The following is an 18981-nucleotide window of genomic DNA, read 5'->3' on the forward strand; positions in this document are numbered from 1 at the left end:
AGATGGAAAGTAGGATTACTGTGGACAAATCAGACCAAGCAAAGAAAAAAGAGAACAGCAAGAGAGACAGAGGAGGGTGGGAAGCTTGGAGAAAGCTTTCACTCCTTTTCCAGAGAAACAGTGTGAGATAAAGAGAGAGAGAGAGAAAGAAAAGGAGAGATGAGGGAGGGTAATGGGGTGGGTGTGTCAAATCAGTCTGTCCCCTCCCTCCATTATTGAGGTATAGATGGTGCAGCTGCACCCAGAAGTCCAGTCCAGTGAGCTGCACTAGTCCTGAGAGTCACCAGCTCAGAGAAGTAGTCCAGCCACTCCAGAGACCTCCAGCCTGACTCTTGCAGCTGCAGCACACACATTTAACTCAACCTGCTGCCAAAGACTCATTCAGTCAGCGAGGTGAAGCTGAGTGACAGCCTCTCATTTCTGTGTCTCACTCTTGTTGTGAGACTTCTGAGCTCTTTCAGATCACAGCAGTTTGTTACCTCTGAGGTTCAGCAGCACAGATGATGATGGGGATGCAGCAGCACTCACACAGCTTTCTGGCCCTTCTCCTCATGGTCTTCATCTCTGGGATAGTTCTGTCTGGCCCCTCAACTCCCCGCAGGAGCAGAGGTAGGTGAAACTTTCATCAGTCTTGTTGTCCTTCCTCTGAGACACTGGTGATTGCCTGTGAAGTGATGTATTTGTTGAGTGGAGCAGTGTTTGCTCAATATCTCTCCTTGTAGCTGTCCAAGATCCATGCAAGTGAAAGTGAACATCATTATGACTGTCTATCTATGTTAGCCCTGTGATGCACTGATGGTTTTTCCATGGGCTTGTTTCTCTGCCTTCTGCCAATGCATGCTGGGATACGCTTGGAAGGACAATATGTCATAGTTAGTAAGATGGATATTTGTTTCAAGGATAAATGACAAGAGAAAATGTTTTGTAACCATATTGAGACAACCATTTACTGCAAAGTATGTTGAGTGATGGATACCATTTGACACATCATTTGTAAAATCATGGAGGAAATTGAGAAAAAAGAAATTTATGGAAGCTGTTGATTGCAAAAATCCTCAAATACAGAGTAAAAGACAAATAAAGACAAATGTGGCTAAACTATGCAGATAAGTAAAGGCAATAAGTGCTTTTTCTCAGACACCTCTCTTCTTTGTTTTATGTCGCTATCTGCTTTTGCATAGTTATGATTAAGTGGAACCCTGATTACCACATTTGATGTAGCTCTGCATGTGTTCATCACAGACTTGTTTTCTGTGTCTAAAAACAAAGCAAGCTGTGTCCTGTTGTTATGGTTCACAAGTGTCTTTAATGTATTGCATAAGTAAAGAGAAACTGGAGGTTTTTCATGTTGGTCACTTTGCCAAATTGCAAAATTAAACCAATTTCTGCAATTTAATGTTTTGAATGTCAGTCTTACAGTTATAGTTCTTAAATATAAAGTTATTAATGTATTTTCTGACTTTAAATTGTTGAAACTTTCGTCTCCTCTGACTGCAATAAAAGCAATACATACTGTGTCTACCTACACAAGGCACCTAAATAGATTCAGTGGGGGATTTGAAAGGATTTTTTATTTCATTTATTTATATGGATCCCCATTAGCCACTACCAAGGTAGCAATTACTCTTCCTATGGTCCACACAAGTAGCCTAAAAATCATATCATAATGTAAAGCAATTAAAAAACCAAGGCAAAAGGAGACAAAACAACAAAAATATCCTACAAAAACCAAACAACAATGAATGAACACCGGTAGAACCACTAATGACGATAATAACAACAATGACAGGACCCTTCATCATATCTAAAAAAAATAGTCCTTAAAACATTTTATCCTGTTAAAAAGAAAACAGTGTAAAACAGTGTTATCATATTTTCATATCCAGTAAATGGATTTGATACTGACCTTTGATTCTCTAAACTGCTGTTGAACCCCAAACCTAAAAAGTAAACCATCTCTCCTCTGTGGAGTCACCTGTCGGGCTTTCAAACTGGTTTGATTAGAAAGCACCGTTTTTATGATGCCTGTGGTTTATCCACATTTCCCTGAAATGAGGTGAGCAGACACAGTAAAATAGGTCTGTTACTGCTCACAGGTTTTAATGAAAGTGTTTCCAGGTTGGGGGTCAGGGCTTAGATTTGTAGACAACCAGACAGGATGGCTTTCCTGGAACTGTGCCCACCCAGCACAAGATCTCATGACTTTATAAGCTGGCTAATTAGCTTTCTTCATTGCTTCAGGTAAAACATCTTTTTATTGTTTCATTTGTTGTTTCAAATGTATTACAGCTACTATTAAGGGATTTTATCAAACCACCTGAAGAGTCTGTAAAATTAAACACACCGTGCAGTCAATGTCTCAGTTTTGGCCAGAGCAAAGCACGTGTACAAAATGTTTCCGAACTATCAACAGCAACATGCAACATCTTTGCACTGTATAACTGTGTAGAGGCTTTTATCAGTAAAGTGAAGATAACCAGTGTGTCAGAGCTCCCAAACCCCTCACCTCCATGTGCAGTGTTTTCCTTTCCAACATGCCATAAATGATAGCATAAAACAGATTCCATTTAATAAGTAGATGATAGCTGATTAAGATTCTCATGATGGAAAAAATTCCACCAATGCTTTCCATATTGTGTCATTTTCTCACTTCTGTATCAGTGTACACACTGTTTACTTAATGCCTTACCCTAACCCTAACCACTGACCCCAAATGTTTCCAATTGAAGACCAGGCTTTTGTCCCCAGTTGTACCAGCCCTCCCCAATTAACTGGTCTTCAGTCTGAAATATGTCCCCAAAAATAGCTCAAGTCACGCACACAGACTTGCAAACACACTGGCTTTCTGACTGGATGCTTTGCTGCCATGCTCAATTTTGCTAGTTAAACATGGGCGCCATTTGAAGACTTTGATGGTAGTAAAAGTGATTTGAGGTGAGCAGGCTGGAGTCGGTATGAAGAGGTAAGCAGCACAGTGGAAAAGGTTGCTTCCAGTGCGTAACCTGGCTTCCAGACAAATCTCAATGTGCAGCTTTGGGAGCTAGATGAAAGGGGCCGTGTGTCTGTTTTTGCTTTGAGATGAGAGTTAAACGTCTGTATCTGTGTTCTTCTTGGATCAAGCCCCCGGTTTCAGAGTGAAGCATGTTACACAATGAAGTAATTGCTTTCTTGTGTCACAGATATTATAGCATAATACTCAGGCATCAGAGTTGACAGAGCTAGGCACTGCTAGATGACCTGTTCTTCCAAATGCTTTTGATTCCTGATTATATGTATTTTTCAGGATTTATACTCAACATAAATATGAACACAACACTTTTGTTTTTGCTCCTATTTTTCATGTGTTGAAATTAAAGGTCTTAGTCATGCTCACAAGAGGTTTATTTCTCTCAAATTTTGGTGACAAATTTGTTAATATTTGTACTTCGTTAGTGAGAACTTCTTTTTTGCAAAGATAATCCATTTGCCTGACAGGTGTGGCATATAGAGATGCTCATTAATAACATGACTGCACAAGTGTGCCTTGGACTGGTCACATTGAAAGGACACTCTAAAATGTGCAGTTTTATCTTTAAAAAAATCATTAGGCACTGAACTATGGCTATTTTCATAGGACTACAGATACCATTTTATTCGCAGGAGGGCAAAGTCATGACCCTCCCCATTCTGCCTCTAATTAGCTAGTACTCTTTGCCTTCATTGGTTGGGTTGGTTAAGCTTACGCATGAAGAATGATTGGTTAGTGGTAGGATAGGAATATTAGGGTAAGCCAATCAGAGGCAGAGTACAGCGGGTCATGACTTTGCCTTCCTTCGTACAGAATCTGTGGCCATATGTCAAAAGTTCCTAATCATGCTTTTCTTTCTCAATAAAACTACATTTTAGAGTGCCCTTTTATTGAAACCAGTCTAAGGCACACCTGAATCATCTTGGTAAAAGAGAAGTCCTCACTTACACAGATTTTTAAAAAAATTGACAACTCAGTTTGAGAAAAATAAAGCTTTTGTCTGCACAGAGGAAGTCTTAAATCTTTTTCTTCAACTGATGAAAAATGGGAGCAACAGGTTCATATTTCTGTTGAGTGTAGATAAGCTGAGTAGGTATATATGACCTGTTCTGTATCCGAGTGACTTCAGTCTACTGTAATACAAGAAATTATTTACCACTACCCCACTTCAGGACAATATATAGCCAAGATACTTCTGCTGAGCCAGACAAAACATGGCCACATGTCATGTAAAGATTAATGAGAAGGAAATATGAAGGAAGAGAGGAAAGCAGGGGACGAGATGAATGTGAAGCACTCGAGGAAGTTGAAATAAGATCAAGTCTGTGGAAAGAAAGATGGCCACTGACACATATAGGACGGCAGAGATTGAGTGAAGGAGCTGAAGGATTGGATGGAGCAGCGCCACAGGGGAAGGGAAAACAGCTGTTGCTCCGTCGAATCTGACAGCGGGGATATATAGTGTGGGAGCGGAGGGACCAGCATGGAAGCCACCAAAGCAGGGGGGAAAATCTGGGAGTATAATCCCCACAAGGTGAGGCCTCTTGTGAACCAAAGTGAAGGCGGCGGATCAAAGAGGCTTCTCCTGAATTACAGTCAATATTACCTCGATTACCCCAGTCTGCAGGCTCGGGATATTCCCATTACAGCTAATATAGGTCAGTTCAGCTGTCGCTAAATTATTTCAAACCCTCTGTGTTTTGGCTGGCACAAGGCTCAGAGTGATTTCCACACTTCATTGCCTTAAATGAAGGTGACTGTTTCACCAAGGGGCCATAAAACATCTGTCTCTGTCTCCACAGTGCTGGAAGCCAAGTCTCATCTCCAGCTTGCAGGACAAAAACCTGAAAGGCTGAAATACCGTATGCCAGAGCTGTGTGAAACCACTCAGGGCACCGTGCATGCAAAAGGTGTCACCTACAGTCAGGTTAATTGATTCTATAGATGTGAAAGTGTGTGACCTATGGGGTTTGTGGAGCATTTTACAGTTTGTGTAGAGCTCAGCTGTGATGCCCAGCTGCTCAAGGCAAACTTACATGACTTCATTATTCTGTGTCACTTCCATCCACCAAAACTTCCACATTCATTTCAACAAAGAACGGAAAAGTTCTTTTCCATTGCATATTTAGAAAACAAAACAAGCCTTGTAGTCCTGTTCCAAGTTTTTTTTTTTTTTTTGTTGAGGCTTTGCTTCAGATATTTATAGTTCATTAGTTCACACATCAGCATGAGTGGAAAAGTCTTGTGATGATCTCAGTGTATTTATTCTCCAAGCGTTTACTTTAAGTCCTCCTCCATCTGAACCCAAAGAGGAGAGAGACAGTGGAGTATTAGAGAGCTGCCAGTGGTGGAAATCTGTGGTTTGGTCGTGTCAGATAGTAAATCAGGACGAGCTGATGCCAAAACTGCACATACTGTACAGAGGCATGTTTTAATATTTATTTTCCAACACCAAACGCATATAAACATATCATGTTGCACTGCAGTTTAAAGTGAAGAGAGCGTGTTATGCTAACAACCCCATTAACCTACTCCCTTTCCCGGAGGATCGTCCATCACTGCCGATGATCCAAGATAGTTGCTCCACTGAGCCAAGATTGAGTTTCCAGTTTGAGGGTGTTTCTTCTTTTCAGTCCAGCAGGATTACATCCTCTGGATGAATATAATGGTGAAGTGTTTTTGAAATGATGTGGCATTGTTTATTGCCTAATGTGACCTGTTTATTGGCTGACTCCCAGCTTTATGATGGATTTGCTCGTACAGTAATGATGAATTGGTTTTGTTCTCTGCACGAGTGGGGCGGACTGCTGAGGCTATGTCGTGATGTTTTAATTGGGGATTAGTATTCACTATAAGATTAACAGGATATTATATAATAGACTGTCATCAACATTGAGAGAGGGAATGGCATTCATGAAACTGTCTCCAAAATCTTTGACCAACTCTCCATAACATAGCTGATATTTATTGAATCATTATCATTTTGCATCTCTTTGGGGCCATTTTTAATTTCGTTGTCGTAGTTTTGTGGGTCTCTGAGGTTACTTTAAGTCTCTTTGTCACCGTGGGTTTCTTCAATCATAGTTTAGTGTCTCTTTCTGGCCATTATGCATCTCTTTGTGGTTGTTTTGCATCTTTTTGTGGCTGCTGTGCCTGGCTTTGTGGTAGTTTTGTGGCCACTTTGCATCACCTTGAGGTCCTGGTACATCTCTATGTGGTCATTTTGCATCTCTTTTAGGTCACTTTACATCTCTTCGTGGCCCCTTTGTGTGTGTTTAGTTGTTATTTGTCTCTTTGTGGTTGCTTTGCATCTTCTTGTGGTTGTTTTACATCTCTTAAAGGTTGCTTAACATCTCTGTGGCTGCTCTGTGCATCTTTGTTATAGTTTGGGGTCTCTAAGTGGCTATTTTGCATCTCTTTGACATCACTTTGTGATCATTTTGCATCTGTTTACTTCTCATTTTGTGCCAGTTGTTTCATGTCTTTGTAGTTGTTTTGTATCTCCTATTGTATTCTGTTTTGTGTCTCCGTGTAGTAATTCGATTGACCTTTCAGTAAGAAATGGTGAAAGTGACTTCAAACTGTGGCTCTTTTGCTGCCTAGTTGGCCTATTCAGTAACCCATCCATGGTTATTCAGGGTGAGGTTATGGATTTAATTATACTTTGGTTACATCGCTTTTGGTGAGATTGTAAATCTTCAGTGATCCAATGTGTCTGACAGGGTCAGAGTCACCAGCAGAGCTGCCCTCAGGAGGAATTCAAATTCAAATAATAAATCATTATTAGCCTCATTTTTCATTGACATAAACCCACACAACATGACATTGTGGCTTAGCAGGTTTTTTTGGGGGTAGCCAAATTGTCAATTGTTTTCCTTTGTGATGTAGTTGATTGATTATCTGGACTGTGACTGGATTCGTTCCTAAAGCTTTATTCATTTTACTCTGGAAATACTGATAAGTCCTAACAGTCCCTAAGCGGTGTGTGGGCCAAATGGCTGAGTTTTGGATGGGTTGTCATGGGACTGAGCCAGTGTTTGCTTGTACTGGAGTTTAAGACACACTGCCAGAAGTTTCCTAATGTTTCATACACCCTGAGCCCCTTTCCCCCTGAGCCAATCTTACTTGTGTTTTATCGGAAATATTGATGGGAGAATCAAAACAAATGCCGTTTTGATAGGAAACACATAGCTGGAAAAGCATGAGGGTATTTTTCAAATCCAGGGCTTCCCCCCTCTTTCACTGTCAGTGTCTGTTTTGGTGTCTGGTGACTACTGGCATTATTCCTCATGCAAAGTTCCATTATTTCATTTAATGCTGCAATATGAGCCAGGGACATGCTGTGGAGAGTATAGTACAAGCCATAATCTAAGCAGAAAGTCTGTTGTCTTAAGCCTTGTAAGCTATGAGAAGTTGAAGATTGAGCCCCATAGATTCATTTGTGATTTCCAATTTATGAATTTGCTCTAATTAATTAATTCCAACTTTATTTAAGGGCATGACTCATTGGATTACACACACTTAATATGATAAAAACAGAACCACAATTTAATAAAAACAGTCTTAATTTGAGCAACCTGTGTATTTTTTCTATTACCACTGTTCACCAATTATCATCCAAGTCTGCATCGGCTTGTCAACGTCAGTCAACTGTCAGTCATAATTCATACTTCTGGCCCAGCTGCACTCATCTGAGTTTTCTGATGTTTATTAGCATGTCTATTACAAACTGGCTCACTGTTAACATGCCCAGTTCTTGGTCACATAACAGAGACAAGTGATGAGAAAAAATAAGCTAATTCATCAGTTTGTCCTAGATCCTAGAGTCACTAGCTATGTTTCACTATACTGAAACTTGCCTCTTACACAACTGAAATTTTTAAATGACATACAAAGCTGTGATATCTCTGTCTCTAACATGCTTTGTGTGTGTCCCATGAGACATTCAGTTCTTAATGTTTAAATACAGTCAAAGTTTCTTCCAATACACATCCAATGCATCCATCATAACAACAGAATATTATTTCTCTTGGGTCTTACAGACACTACTGCTGCCTTTACAGCACCATGCAAGTACCTGATGATGATGATAATAATAATATGCATGCTTTATGCAACTGTACCCCTTAGTCACAATTTTGGACCCAGGTCACACCAGGTTTTCCTACTAATATGGGCCCAAGTGTTCCCCTTGATCCTCATACCTTCCTCCTCATGACCTCAGCAAGTTTAAAGGTTCACTGTGTAAGATTTGTTAAGATCTATTGGAAGACATGGAATATACTATTCATAAGTATGTTTTCATTAATGTATAATCACTTGAAAGTTTGCATTTTCATTGCCTTAGAATGAGCCATTTATATCTACAGAGGTCCTCTTCCACAGAGTCTGCCATATTGCATCACCTCTAGACACGGCCTTTTGCATTCTGCGTAAGTTTCATAGCCAACGTAGGTTTTCAGACACACTTGGAAGGTGGGAGTGAAACAAGGTGTTTGCAATCTGCAAGATCGCCGCTAGATGCCACTAAATTCTGCAAATTTGTCCTTTAAACCCTAAAAGAAAAAACAGCAAAAAAAATTTAAAGTAAAATCTACAGAAACATAAAATATACCCATTGGACGGATGTTTCTTTAACTCACTTACCTACCTTTTATAAGACTCTAAAAATAATAAATCAAAATAATAATTTAATAATAATAACAATACAAAAGAAATTCTATTATCACTATTTAAGTCAGCTTTCTGAAAAGTTCCCCTCCAGACACATTCTGCTCTGAATAATATCTTGTCCAAAATAGTTTTCTACATAAAAGGTAAAAAATTAAAATAAAATAAACACAAAAAACAAGGTAGCTCATCTACTCTTTCTCTCTCTCTGAAAAATTCTGGATCTGGCATCATGCCCCACCTAACACCACTGCTTGCACTAAGTTGACCAGTGACAGAGCAGTGCACATCGTGATACCTCGCGTTAGCATTAGAGGAAACATCAGAGAGATTCAGCCATACATGTCTGAGCCCCAGTCATACCCAGACTCAGGAGGAGTCACCCAAATCTGTCACAAGCAGATGTATCAGAAGGCTAAGTGTAGTTAGCATATTCTATTTGTTTATGCTGTTTGTTAGCTTGCGACACAGAAAATGCTAACTCTCGCTCTCTGCACTCTGCAGTTCACTCTGCGTTGGAGGGTTCAGGTTTTTTTGGTTTGCACTTCAGTGACCAGCTTTCAAATTTGTTATGTACCAAATCTAGCTTGCCCAGGGTACACTTGATTCTCAGATTTTAGGGAAACACACTGACATCACCCACTTCAGTAGAGGAATGTGAAAACACCTCTTTAGTGACAAATGTTGCACAGATACAAATCAGTATAATCCTAGTTCTAGTGTAGGACCTAAACATAAGACATATACATAAGAAGAAGAGTTAAGGGGATCTTCATCTGTAACATTTGTATTTCTATCAAAAGGAATGATTTTGACTATCAGTGTCAGTGTGCACATACACCACTCTATCACATACATACATTAGGCAAGGCAAATCATGGCAGGTTTATTGTATGGCACCCTTCAACTACAAGGCAATTCAAAGCGATTTACCTTAGACATAAAAGAACTGCAAAATGATGTTAAAAATATGACAAAAACCCACTAACAGAAACATAAACACTCTTACTCTTTCTTGTTTGTTATCAAAGATCCTCTAATGTACTTTCTGTTTTTCACCTTAGTATTTTGCCAAATGGCTCTCAGCAAGCTATGACCTCATCTCTGACCAAGTTTTCATGGTTGCTTTGACCAGTAAAAACCAGATCATCTGCAAACTCTCTTGGCTCTGGTTTACTGCGACCCGCCCTTTGATGCCTGTCCTCATATCTGTCCCCAAGCTCTGCTGATTATGACTGTGCTCTGTAGAAGTCAGCTCTGGCAGGAAAAAGTGCAGTTTCTTGTAAATACGTGTGTGTGTGTGTGTGTGTGTGTGTGTGTGTGTGTGTGTGTGTGTGTGTGTGTGAGAGAGAGAGAGAGAGAGAGAGAGAGAGAGAGAGAGAGAGGGAGAAAGACAGAAAATGCTGGCCTCAAGTTTTAGTAGCACATGTTCACAGATTTTAATTTACAGTGTAGGTGTATGCATTTCAGAAGCCCATACTAAAGATAACTTCATACTAAAGAAGCTTCAATGTATATAGTTTATGATACTTTTAAATGTCTGACCCTTCATGTCTGTACTCTGCAAAAGTAATGTTCTTGTCCAGGTAGAGAACACCTAGTAAAAAGTGTTATTTCTCCTAGCACTGGGCCTGCTTTATAAAATCACCATTATTAACTTTCAGTAAAACTTACACCTCAGTGGAATTTGAACCAGCAGCAAGTTTTGCTTTGCCTGCGTGTGCTCTTTGAGTGTTCGTGTGAAGTGATGGAGAACAGAAGCGTTGAATCCGGGAAGTGCAGGTTGTTAAAATGGAAGCATTTATGTAACTTTGTGAACTCTTCCTCGCAAGCTTTTTATTCTGGTTTTGCAACACAAGACTAATCTGGAAAGAAGAAGAAAAGGGAGGGATGTTGATACTGCACTTTCCAATTTTTGTGGATTCTTTTCTTATTTTTTCTCACTTCTGATAAATATTTTAATTATATTGATTTCACAATTGTCATGTCTGTGGATTTATTCTCACTTTTTATGATATGTTGTATTTGTGGCATTGTTTTCATTTGCCACGATGAAGGTCTATAATAACTGAATGCTTGGTTTTATCTTTAAATACTTGCATTGGATTGAAGTGCGCAGAACCTCTTTCCTTCCATGTAAGACTTTTCTGGCCTTCTTGCACCATAGATAAAAAGATAGCTGACTTTAACAATACCTGCAGGGAGATTCAATTGTCTTAGCAATCAGCTAATTTAAAATATAAGACATAAATACACCGTAACAGTCCAAATACCCAGTTAAAATGCACAGTTACTACTGAATGTCATGGATGTAGTGGTACGAAAACATTTGAATGTTTAATGGAATATTTGTGTCCATTTTGCCTCTCCAGTGAGACGTCAGAACATGAAAGTCCGTATCAACGCCACAGGAGACACCATTGTGATGAAATTTTTGCGTCCTAACGCTGACACCAAGCTTGAGGGTTACATCCTGGGCTACGGCAGCAGCATGTTCTCCAAACAGTTCATTCAGCTGCCTGAGAACGGACAGCCGTATGAAACTGAGTTTGGTACGTAAGGCTGTTGAGAAGTGTGCTTGTTGTTGTCACTTCTATGATGCACGAATGAATGTTATGACTAAAAGAAAGAGATGAGTTTGAGGATCTATAACCTCTAGTTTGTTCTACCTCTGTGTTTAGATGCTGAGCCAAAGTACCTCATTGCCGTCCAGCCCATCCCAGTCAATGAGGTGAAAAAGCAGTGCACAGGTAATGCTTGTATAAGGATTTTACCATCAAGGTGACATGATAAAAGTGGTATTCAGAGCATTTTGGCGTGGACGTGAACATTGGGAGGTAAAAGTAACAGATAAAAATGAATTTGTTTTCAGGTAAAGTGGAACTGGAGAAGCCACTACACTTGGTCATTGGGTCGGTAACACCCACTTCAGTCCTCCTGTCCTGGGGGACTCTGCTGAAAACCCCCTATGAAGGCAACGTCATGAATGACTGTCTTGAGGATGGGTGAGCTTACACACTGACATGCACACACTCACGTATTGCACAATAAACATTGTGGCCTATAAATTATTGGCTGACACAAGGAAACGCACAGTATTATTTATTATTAATTCAATTACAGTTAATATTGGCTATAATAATATCTGATTTGACAGATTATGTCATTTTATTTCAATTCTAACACTTAAGCCACACTGTGACTGTGTACCAGTCTGTGAGACGGTGACTTTGCTGAACTGCAGCTGCTTGCACAGCTGTTGTGTCATACAGACATTGTTTCTGCTGCAGGGCTGCTGCTGCCAGCCCTGTCTTTCTATATTGAGTTTGCAGAAGAGTTTTGAAGAGGAAAAAAGAAGTAGTCGTTGTTTTTGTTGTGATAGTGAGTTACATTTGGTCAGACCAGAGTTAGGGAATATTAAATCATCCATCTTTGCTCGCAACATGAGTGTGGATAGACTATAGGTTATGAACCTATTTGTAAAATACAAAAATGTGAAGTTATCTTACATGAAGATCTAAAAAGCAGGTAATAATGAGTTATGACTATCGGCTGAAAAAATTCCTTATCATGCACCTCCACATTTACCAATTTCAAGAACTTGATTTTCATGCTGCAGAACAGGTGTTTTTAAAAGTCTTAAAAGTTTAAAAGTGGATTTTGTTATAATGCTTTGTGGGATGTAAACAGGAAGTAGAGTGTTGCAATAGATTCAGTTTGGTTGTGAAAGATCTTGTGAGAGTCCCTAACCTTAGGAGTTTTTTTGTCCCTAAACGTAAGCAGATCTTAACCACAGTTTTGTCACATCATAAAACATAATTAGTGTTTACGACATGAACAATGACGAAACAATGCTTACTAATCTCGCAAGAGTTTCACAGATCTTGGGTTACCATCTGGACACAACGACTTCTACTACTGCACCCAAAACAACAAGAAAAGCTGCACTAACTAACTTCACTTTGTTTTCAGGTCACCATCATGTTCAGTGTGTTGGTAGACCAAGCGGACAAAGCGAGCTAATACAAACACTGACACCAGGGAGAAGCTCCACTGCAAAAACTGTTGATTTATTCAGTGACAATGGTGATTCAGTATAGTCAGTTTAGTTTAAAAATGTGTTGATTAAGTTCAGTTTGAACTTGTGCTGAACACCTCTACTGCCACAGAGGAAAGTACAGGTACAGCCGCACAGGTGTACTGGAAAAAGATAGTCCCACTTTCAGCCTTTTCATTTCATGTACGCTGGCTGTATTGTAGTTTTGGTAAGTATAGAAACAGATGGTGGAAGGATAAATTACTCATACTCTCTCTCTCTCACACACACACATGGTATCTGGTAGAACTGTACAAACAGTAAATGAATCCCTCAAGTCTCTCACGTTACTGAGCAGTGGATCCAGGACAGCTTGTGCACACAGGTGTTTAGGAGAGGAGTCCACCCACACAACGTACGTGACACAGATTTCCTTCTCATAAAGAAATCTAAAGGTCATTTTGGAAGCATCTGATGAAAAACTTCTGCTTTGCCTCGTAGAACAAATCTCTTCTTGATTTAATAGCTATTTTCTGAATAAAGGGGCAGAGGCATATATCAACCCTTTTGTGGGAAGAAAGGATAGTACATTTCTGTCACAGCATCAAAACATGGTATTGTGACTGTGCAGGAATAAAGAGTTAAAATATGCTGGAAAACTTGAGATTGACATTTTTGCAAGGAGTACATATGTTTCTTTCAAAGGGAGTTGCTAGGACATCATCAGCATTGTTGCAATACTGACTAAGATAAGAAAAATAGAGTTTTGGCATCTAAAACCACAGTTATACTGTGACATTAGGGCTGCAAATAAGGATTATTTTTGTTACTGATTAATTTGCATAACATGATTAATTATTTAGATCTGTAAAATTACAAAAATATGCTCATCACAATGTCCCTGGGCCAAAGTGACATCTTCAAATTGGTTCTTTTGTTCAAAACCTGAAGGCTCTTCATTTACTGTCATAAATTACAAAGAAAAGCAGCAAATCCTTAAATTTAAAAAGCTAAACTAGCAAAATGTTTGACATTACTGCTTGAAAAATTACTGAAAGAATTAATCGATTACCAAAATCGCAATGGCAATTAACTTTCTTTACATCCACTAACCAATTAATTGTTACAGCTCTATGTGATATTTAAGTGTAAACACAGCTAAAGGCCTCTTTAATGAGTGAGAAATACGGCAATTGCTTTTTCCTTTTACTTCCTCTAAATATTCTGCCATCTGTATCTCTGAGTTTTTTAACAGACATAGGATGTACTTTTTGTCTTCACGTTTGTTTTGCCCTGTCTTTGGCTCAGACACTACACGGTGCGTTATCGTGAGAAGAACAGGAAGTGGAACTACCAGACCTGCCCTACCAGTGACACGGTCATCGACAATCTAAAGCCCAACACAGTGTATGAGTTTGGTGTCCAGCCCAATTCGAAGGGTGGCACTGGATCATGGAGCAAGCCTGTCATTCACAACATCAGCACAGGGGTCTTAGATGGTATGTTTGATTACAGGTCTTCAGACAATCATCACCCTCACCCCAGTCACAATGGTTTTCATGCTGTGGCTGTTAAATTGTCTTTAAAAAGTAATCAGAAGCAATCAGAATCAACAAAGATCAATGTATTGTTAGTCATGCCTGGACATAAACTAAAATTGAGTTTCTTGCTGCTCCCTGAGCTTTGACACAAAGCCAGAAGGTCGTATTTTACAGCAGAATTTGTCTGTCTGATCACCTGGATTTCTTGTTATCTATTGACAAAATTATTAAGATTTCCATTACATGTTTCATTAAAAAACGCTGTGCTTTAATATTCAGTGTTACAGAGCTCCTGAGGAAGTATTACTCCATGTGCATGCATCTGCTCAACATGCACCTAGTTTGGAGAAGCAGAGAGGAATACACAGGGATACACATGAAAGGTAAGCTATTCACTGGTGTGCACAGGGTCAGATATTTTAGCCAAAAAATCAATAACAGTTTAAATGTATGTTATATTTAGAATATTTTCACTGCTTTACTTTGCTGTCAGAGAGGGAATTGCCAGTATATACGCTAAATATTGCTCTTTCTCTCTCATTTAACAAAACTCCTTTTGCAAAAATGTTAGTTTTACCTCACAGAACACAGGAGTTGCTGTTTCACCACTGCCTCAATCTGTTACTTTGTGTTCTATTACTTCACTGAATGCAAACTAACCTTTTAAAATACTGAAGTCACACAATGACAGAAACAAACTAACACATCAAGGCAGTGGTAGACCAGCAGCTCCCATGTTCTGTGAGGTAAAATGACTGATTTTGCCACTGGAGTCCGGTTGCTTTAGAGAGAGTGATAATTGGCTTATTTGGCAGTGGTTTCCCATCAGAAAGGCCTTCTGATAGCAAGGTGAAGTGGTGAAAATATTCAAAATATAATGTACACTGATATAAATCTTTTTAGGTGATTAAAATAACTTTTGCTGCTGACCCTGTCCACAGCAGTACAGTGCTTAGCTTCGTCCACTGGTGTTCCTCCCTGCACTCCAAACTGGGAGTGTGTTGACCGCCATCTACTGTAGGTAATACGTTATTGGATAAGTACCTCATACACCACTTCAAATAATCCAAACTATCCCTTTAAGCCACGACTGAGGAGCTCTCTCATCAATCTGCCATGATGAATTGCATCTTGAGCACAGAATGTTTGTAATGTGGTTTTATTTAGTTCCCTCACTCTCTATTAGTTCCAGTGTGCTGATTGCTGTACTGACTTTTATCTTGTGTCATTTTTCCAGAGAAGGCCATCAGGAAAATCTTTAAACCTTCCATCCACCCTGGGGTATGTGTTGAACACACTTTTTGAATTTCTTACCTAAACATTGTAACTAATATTTTAAAGCTATTTTTGTACATCATGAGTGTCTCGTTGTATAAATATGTATACAGATACAAGTCATTGTAGAAAACGATATATAAACTACACCTCAGAAATATAGGTACTAACTAGAACCATGAAGAGTTCTTCAACTTGTCTCCATATGAGAACCCTTCTTGGTTACAGCTATAACCTCTAAAAAGGTTCCAACACAAAGTGTATCTAGAACCATCTGTGAAAGGTTTCTCCAAGAATCCCCTATGCGAGGTTCTACGGAGAACCTTTTTATGGTCTAATGTTTCCATTCAGAACCCTCTCTAGGAGTTCTGTCCAGAAACCTTTCCACCTTCTTAGGGTGTTGACATGAACCCACCAAGCAGTTTCCACCAAGAACCTTTTTATATTCTAAGACACTCAGGGGGTTCCCTGGACGAAAGGGGTTCTTAATTGAACCCTAGGTTGTACAAAGAACCCTTGGTAATCCATTTCTTCAAAAAAAAACAAATAGTTCTGAAGAATCTCAGCCTTTCAGGAAGAACCCTAATTTCTAAGAGTGTAGTGAGAGTACCAAGGCGGCACAGGTACACTTCCTCTGCTCCAAATTAATATTTTTTGGGAACAGGGTGTATATTTGGAAAAGGCACTATGCTTTGGAGTCCATGTTGTACACTTTAGTGAGCTTTTGCTATTCTCAGGGTTGTTTGCCTCATTAATTTTCCATCCAACTGCCGAATGGAAACAGCACCAGAGCAGCCAGGACCAGCCAAGAGAGCCAAGCCAAGAGAGCAGTCTGTAGCTAGCTAACTTCTGAAGTGGAACAAAATAGAAGAAAAAAAAAGAGGAGATGAGAAGGAAGGATACCGGTGTGGAATTGAGTTGAGATGAGAAAGGTGGCACTGATTTGGGAGAATGCAGGGCTTATGTGTCACGTGCTCCTGGCTGCGTACTCATAAAACATCACAGCTGTTGAGAATCAGCCACAACACTTGGACTTCCAGAGGGAATCTTCGAATAACAAGCTTCTCACTAGGGATTTAACCAATTTGACATGGAGTGGAGAGCCTAAGAATTAGGAAACCACAGAAGAGATAGCATTGAGGTCAAACACTCATAGTTGAACTTGTTGTGATCATCACAAGGACTAATTCTTCCCCTTGTCTTTTTGTCTTTTGCCCTTCAGAAACCTTTAACACCAGGTCCACACACCTTCCCCTTTGCTTCTCGCCATGGTAAGACAATAGTGCTTTTGTAAAACCCACTGAACCCTTTTTTTAATACAGCAGCAGAATTTTTATAACACACTATGATTTATCACAGCTCAGAAATGTCTGTTTCAACCCTTTTCACTGACCCCCGCTTTAAGACTCAGCACTGGAAGAATTTTAACTAGAAAGATGATTTATTGTTTTGCAGATAGGACTTCATCATATCCAGTCCCACTTTTATAAATTCACAACTTTCATTTTGCTGGTTTGTTGCAGATGCCATCCACAGTAAAGCTATTTTGAAACTGTGTCCATGTTCACAGGCTGAGCACGAATAGCTCAAATGACTAGGTATAATGTGAGTGACATTTGTAGTGCTGAACCCACAGACAAATGACCATTCATAAATCCCGCCCCCTTTTGCTCTGTGGTCCAATAACAATTGAGCAAACTTGGTACCTCAGCCAACTTTCTCCTTTTGCTGTAAAAGCGACACATAGAGTCACATTTCTATTTATATGTAAATCAACTTATGTTGCCAAAACACTGGCTAACTAGCTTGCTAATGATTGATTCACATTAGTTAGCTAGTGTTTTACTGACATAGCTAAATACAGATGTGAATATGTTGCTTTTACAGGTCCCCCAGCAATGACTTAAATCCATCTTCAAAATTTAGTTTTGTTTTCAACATAGATGAGTCATAGCATATCTAAGTAAAGGTACAAGTACATATCTGCTCTCATCCTTCTCATCATTGTCATTTCAGTGAAAAAACAAAAACCTATTTATACAGCTGTGTACCTAAGCCAGATGTTTCCCTCAGGAGCTGGTAACCCAAAACAGCTTAAGTGAAAATGAGTAGTACTTATTTTCCTTGGTGGCCAAACCAGACTCCTTGCCATATCAACTTACAAGGCGATGATATGTCAGTGTTGTGTTTACAGCACATTTCAACTGCCCCCATGTGGCCAAAGAACCTAAGATGTCAGGTTCACATATTGCAGGAATAAGAAATTGATGATCATTGGCATAAGGCTGTTTCCGACTGAGAATTTTGTCAGTCAAATTTAATTTAACTGTTCCATACAAAGATTCGACTATTTGCTCACTCTTTTTGATTGATGCGTTGAACTAAGCTTTCGATTAAACAGCCAGTCTGGCAGTCTGCCTCCCAACCCTGACTTGTGGTCATGAGTTTTGGGTAGTGTATGAAAGGATGAAGTTACAGATACAATCAGATGAAATGAGTTTGCTCTGTAGTTTCTGGTCCCTGAGAACCAATGAAAGGATGATACATTGTTTCAGTTTTCCAGCTGGTGCAGAAATTTTAACACAAGTCATATTGTGGAAATGTCGTTTGATTACTGGTCATACCGTTGGCTGGATATCGCACATGAAGGAGCACCATTCTATTCATGTAAGACGTAAGACAGTGGGTATTGAATAATTTAAAGATGCAGGCATTTCTCATGGTTTATCACTTGCCTGTCCATATTTAATAGCATGCATGCTACTATTTCACCAGTTACTAAACCAGAAAGAGAAAAAGGTTTTTTAGCCAATGACATGACACACATGGTGGTACACTGCTGTGATTGATTTGAATGGTGCTCACACAAGAAATGGGATGCTCCAGATTTCACTGTATAGTGGCCCAGAGGTTTTTTGGTCCGCACTGGAGTTTAAGTCCAGTGTTCATACCAAACCAGACAAACCACACCAAGGGCGTAAATGCACCAGGGTTTGTTTCAGCTGGACAAAAAAGGCTGGTGTGAACCCACTCTTAGTGATAGAGTGAGGAACTCTGCCATCTGGAGGAAGCTTAGAGTGGAAGTGTTGTTCCTTTGTGTTGAAAGGAACCAGGTGGTTTGGGCATTAGGATGCCTTATGGATGCCTCTCTTTGGAGGATTTCTGGGCACATCCAAAAGTGAGGAGATTCCGGGATTGACCCAAAACTTGCTGGAGGGATTGCATATCTTATCTGGCCTGGAAATGTCTCAGGATCCCCCAGGAAGACCTGGAAAGCATTTCTTGGGTTTGGGACAACTGGAACACCCTGTTTAGCCTGCTGCCACTGTGATCCTGGATTAGCAGAAAAAAAAATGGATGGATGCCCCCCCCTCCTTTCAGTTTCAGTTTCAGTTTCAGTTTAGCCTACATCATGCTTTAATACCTTTCTATGTCATCTGTGATGTGAAAAT

The 18981-nt window shown here is 39.6% G+C and overlaps 1 protein-coding gene across 1 annotated transcript in view; it reads left to right on the forward strand.

Moving 5' to 3' along the window:
* Positions 1-235: 235 nt before the first annotated feature.
* Positions 236-18981, forward strand: part of abi3bpa (ABI family, member 3 (NESH) binding protein a) — a 43721-nt gene continuing 24975 nt past the window's right edge. Inside the window, exons 1-7 of the mRNA XM_084724683.1 lie at positions 236-609; positions 11050-11229; positions 11359-11427; positions 11550-11682; positions 14022-14212; positions 15492-15535; positions 16752-16800. Coding sequence (XP_084580809.1) covers positions 501-609; positions 11050-11229; positions 11359-11427; positions 11550-11682; positions 14022-14212; positions 15492-15535; positions 16752-16800 — 775 coding nt within the window. The 5' untranslated portion in view covers positions 236-500. The remainder of the gene's footprint in view (positions 610-11049; positions 11230-11358; positions 11428-11549; positions 11683-14021; positions 14213-15491; positions 15536-16751; positions 16801-18981) is intronic.

Source organism: Lutjanus erythropterus, chromosome 8 (genome assembly GCF_056507025.1).
Source record: "Lutjanus erythropterus isolate fLutEry1 chromosome 8, fLutEry1.hap2, whole genome shotgun sequence".
Lineage (NCBI taxonomy): Eukaryota > Metazoa > Chordata > Actinopteri > Lutjaniformes > Lutjanidae > Lutjanus > Lutjanus erythropterus.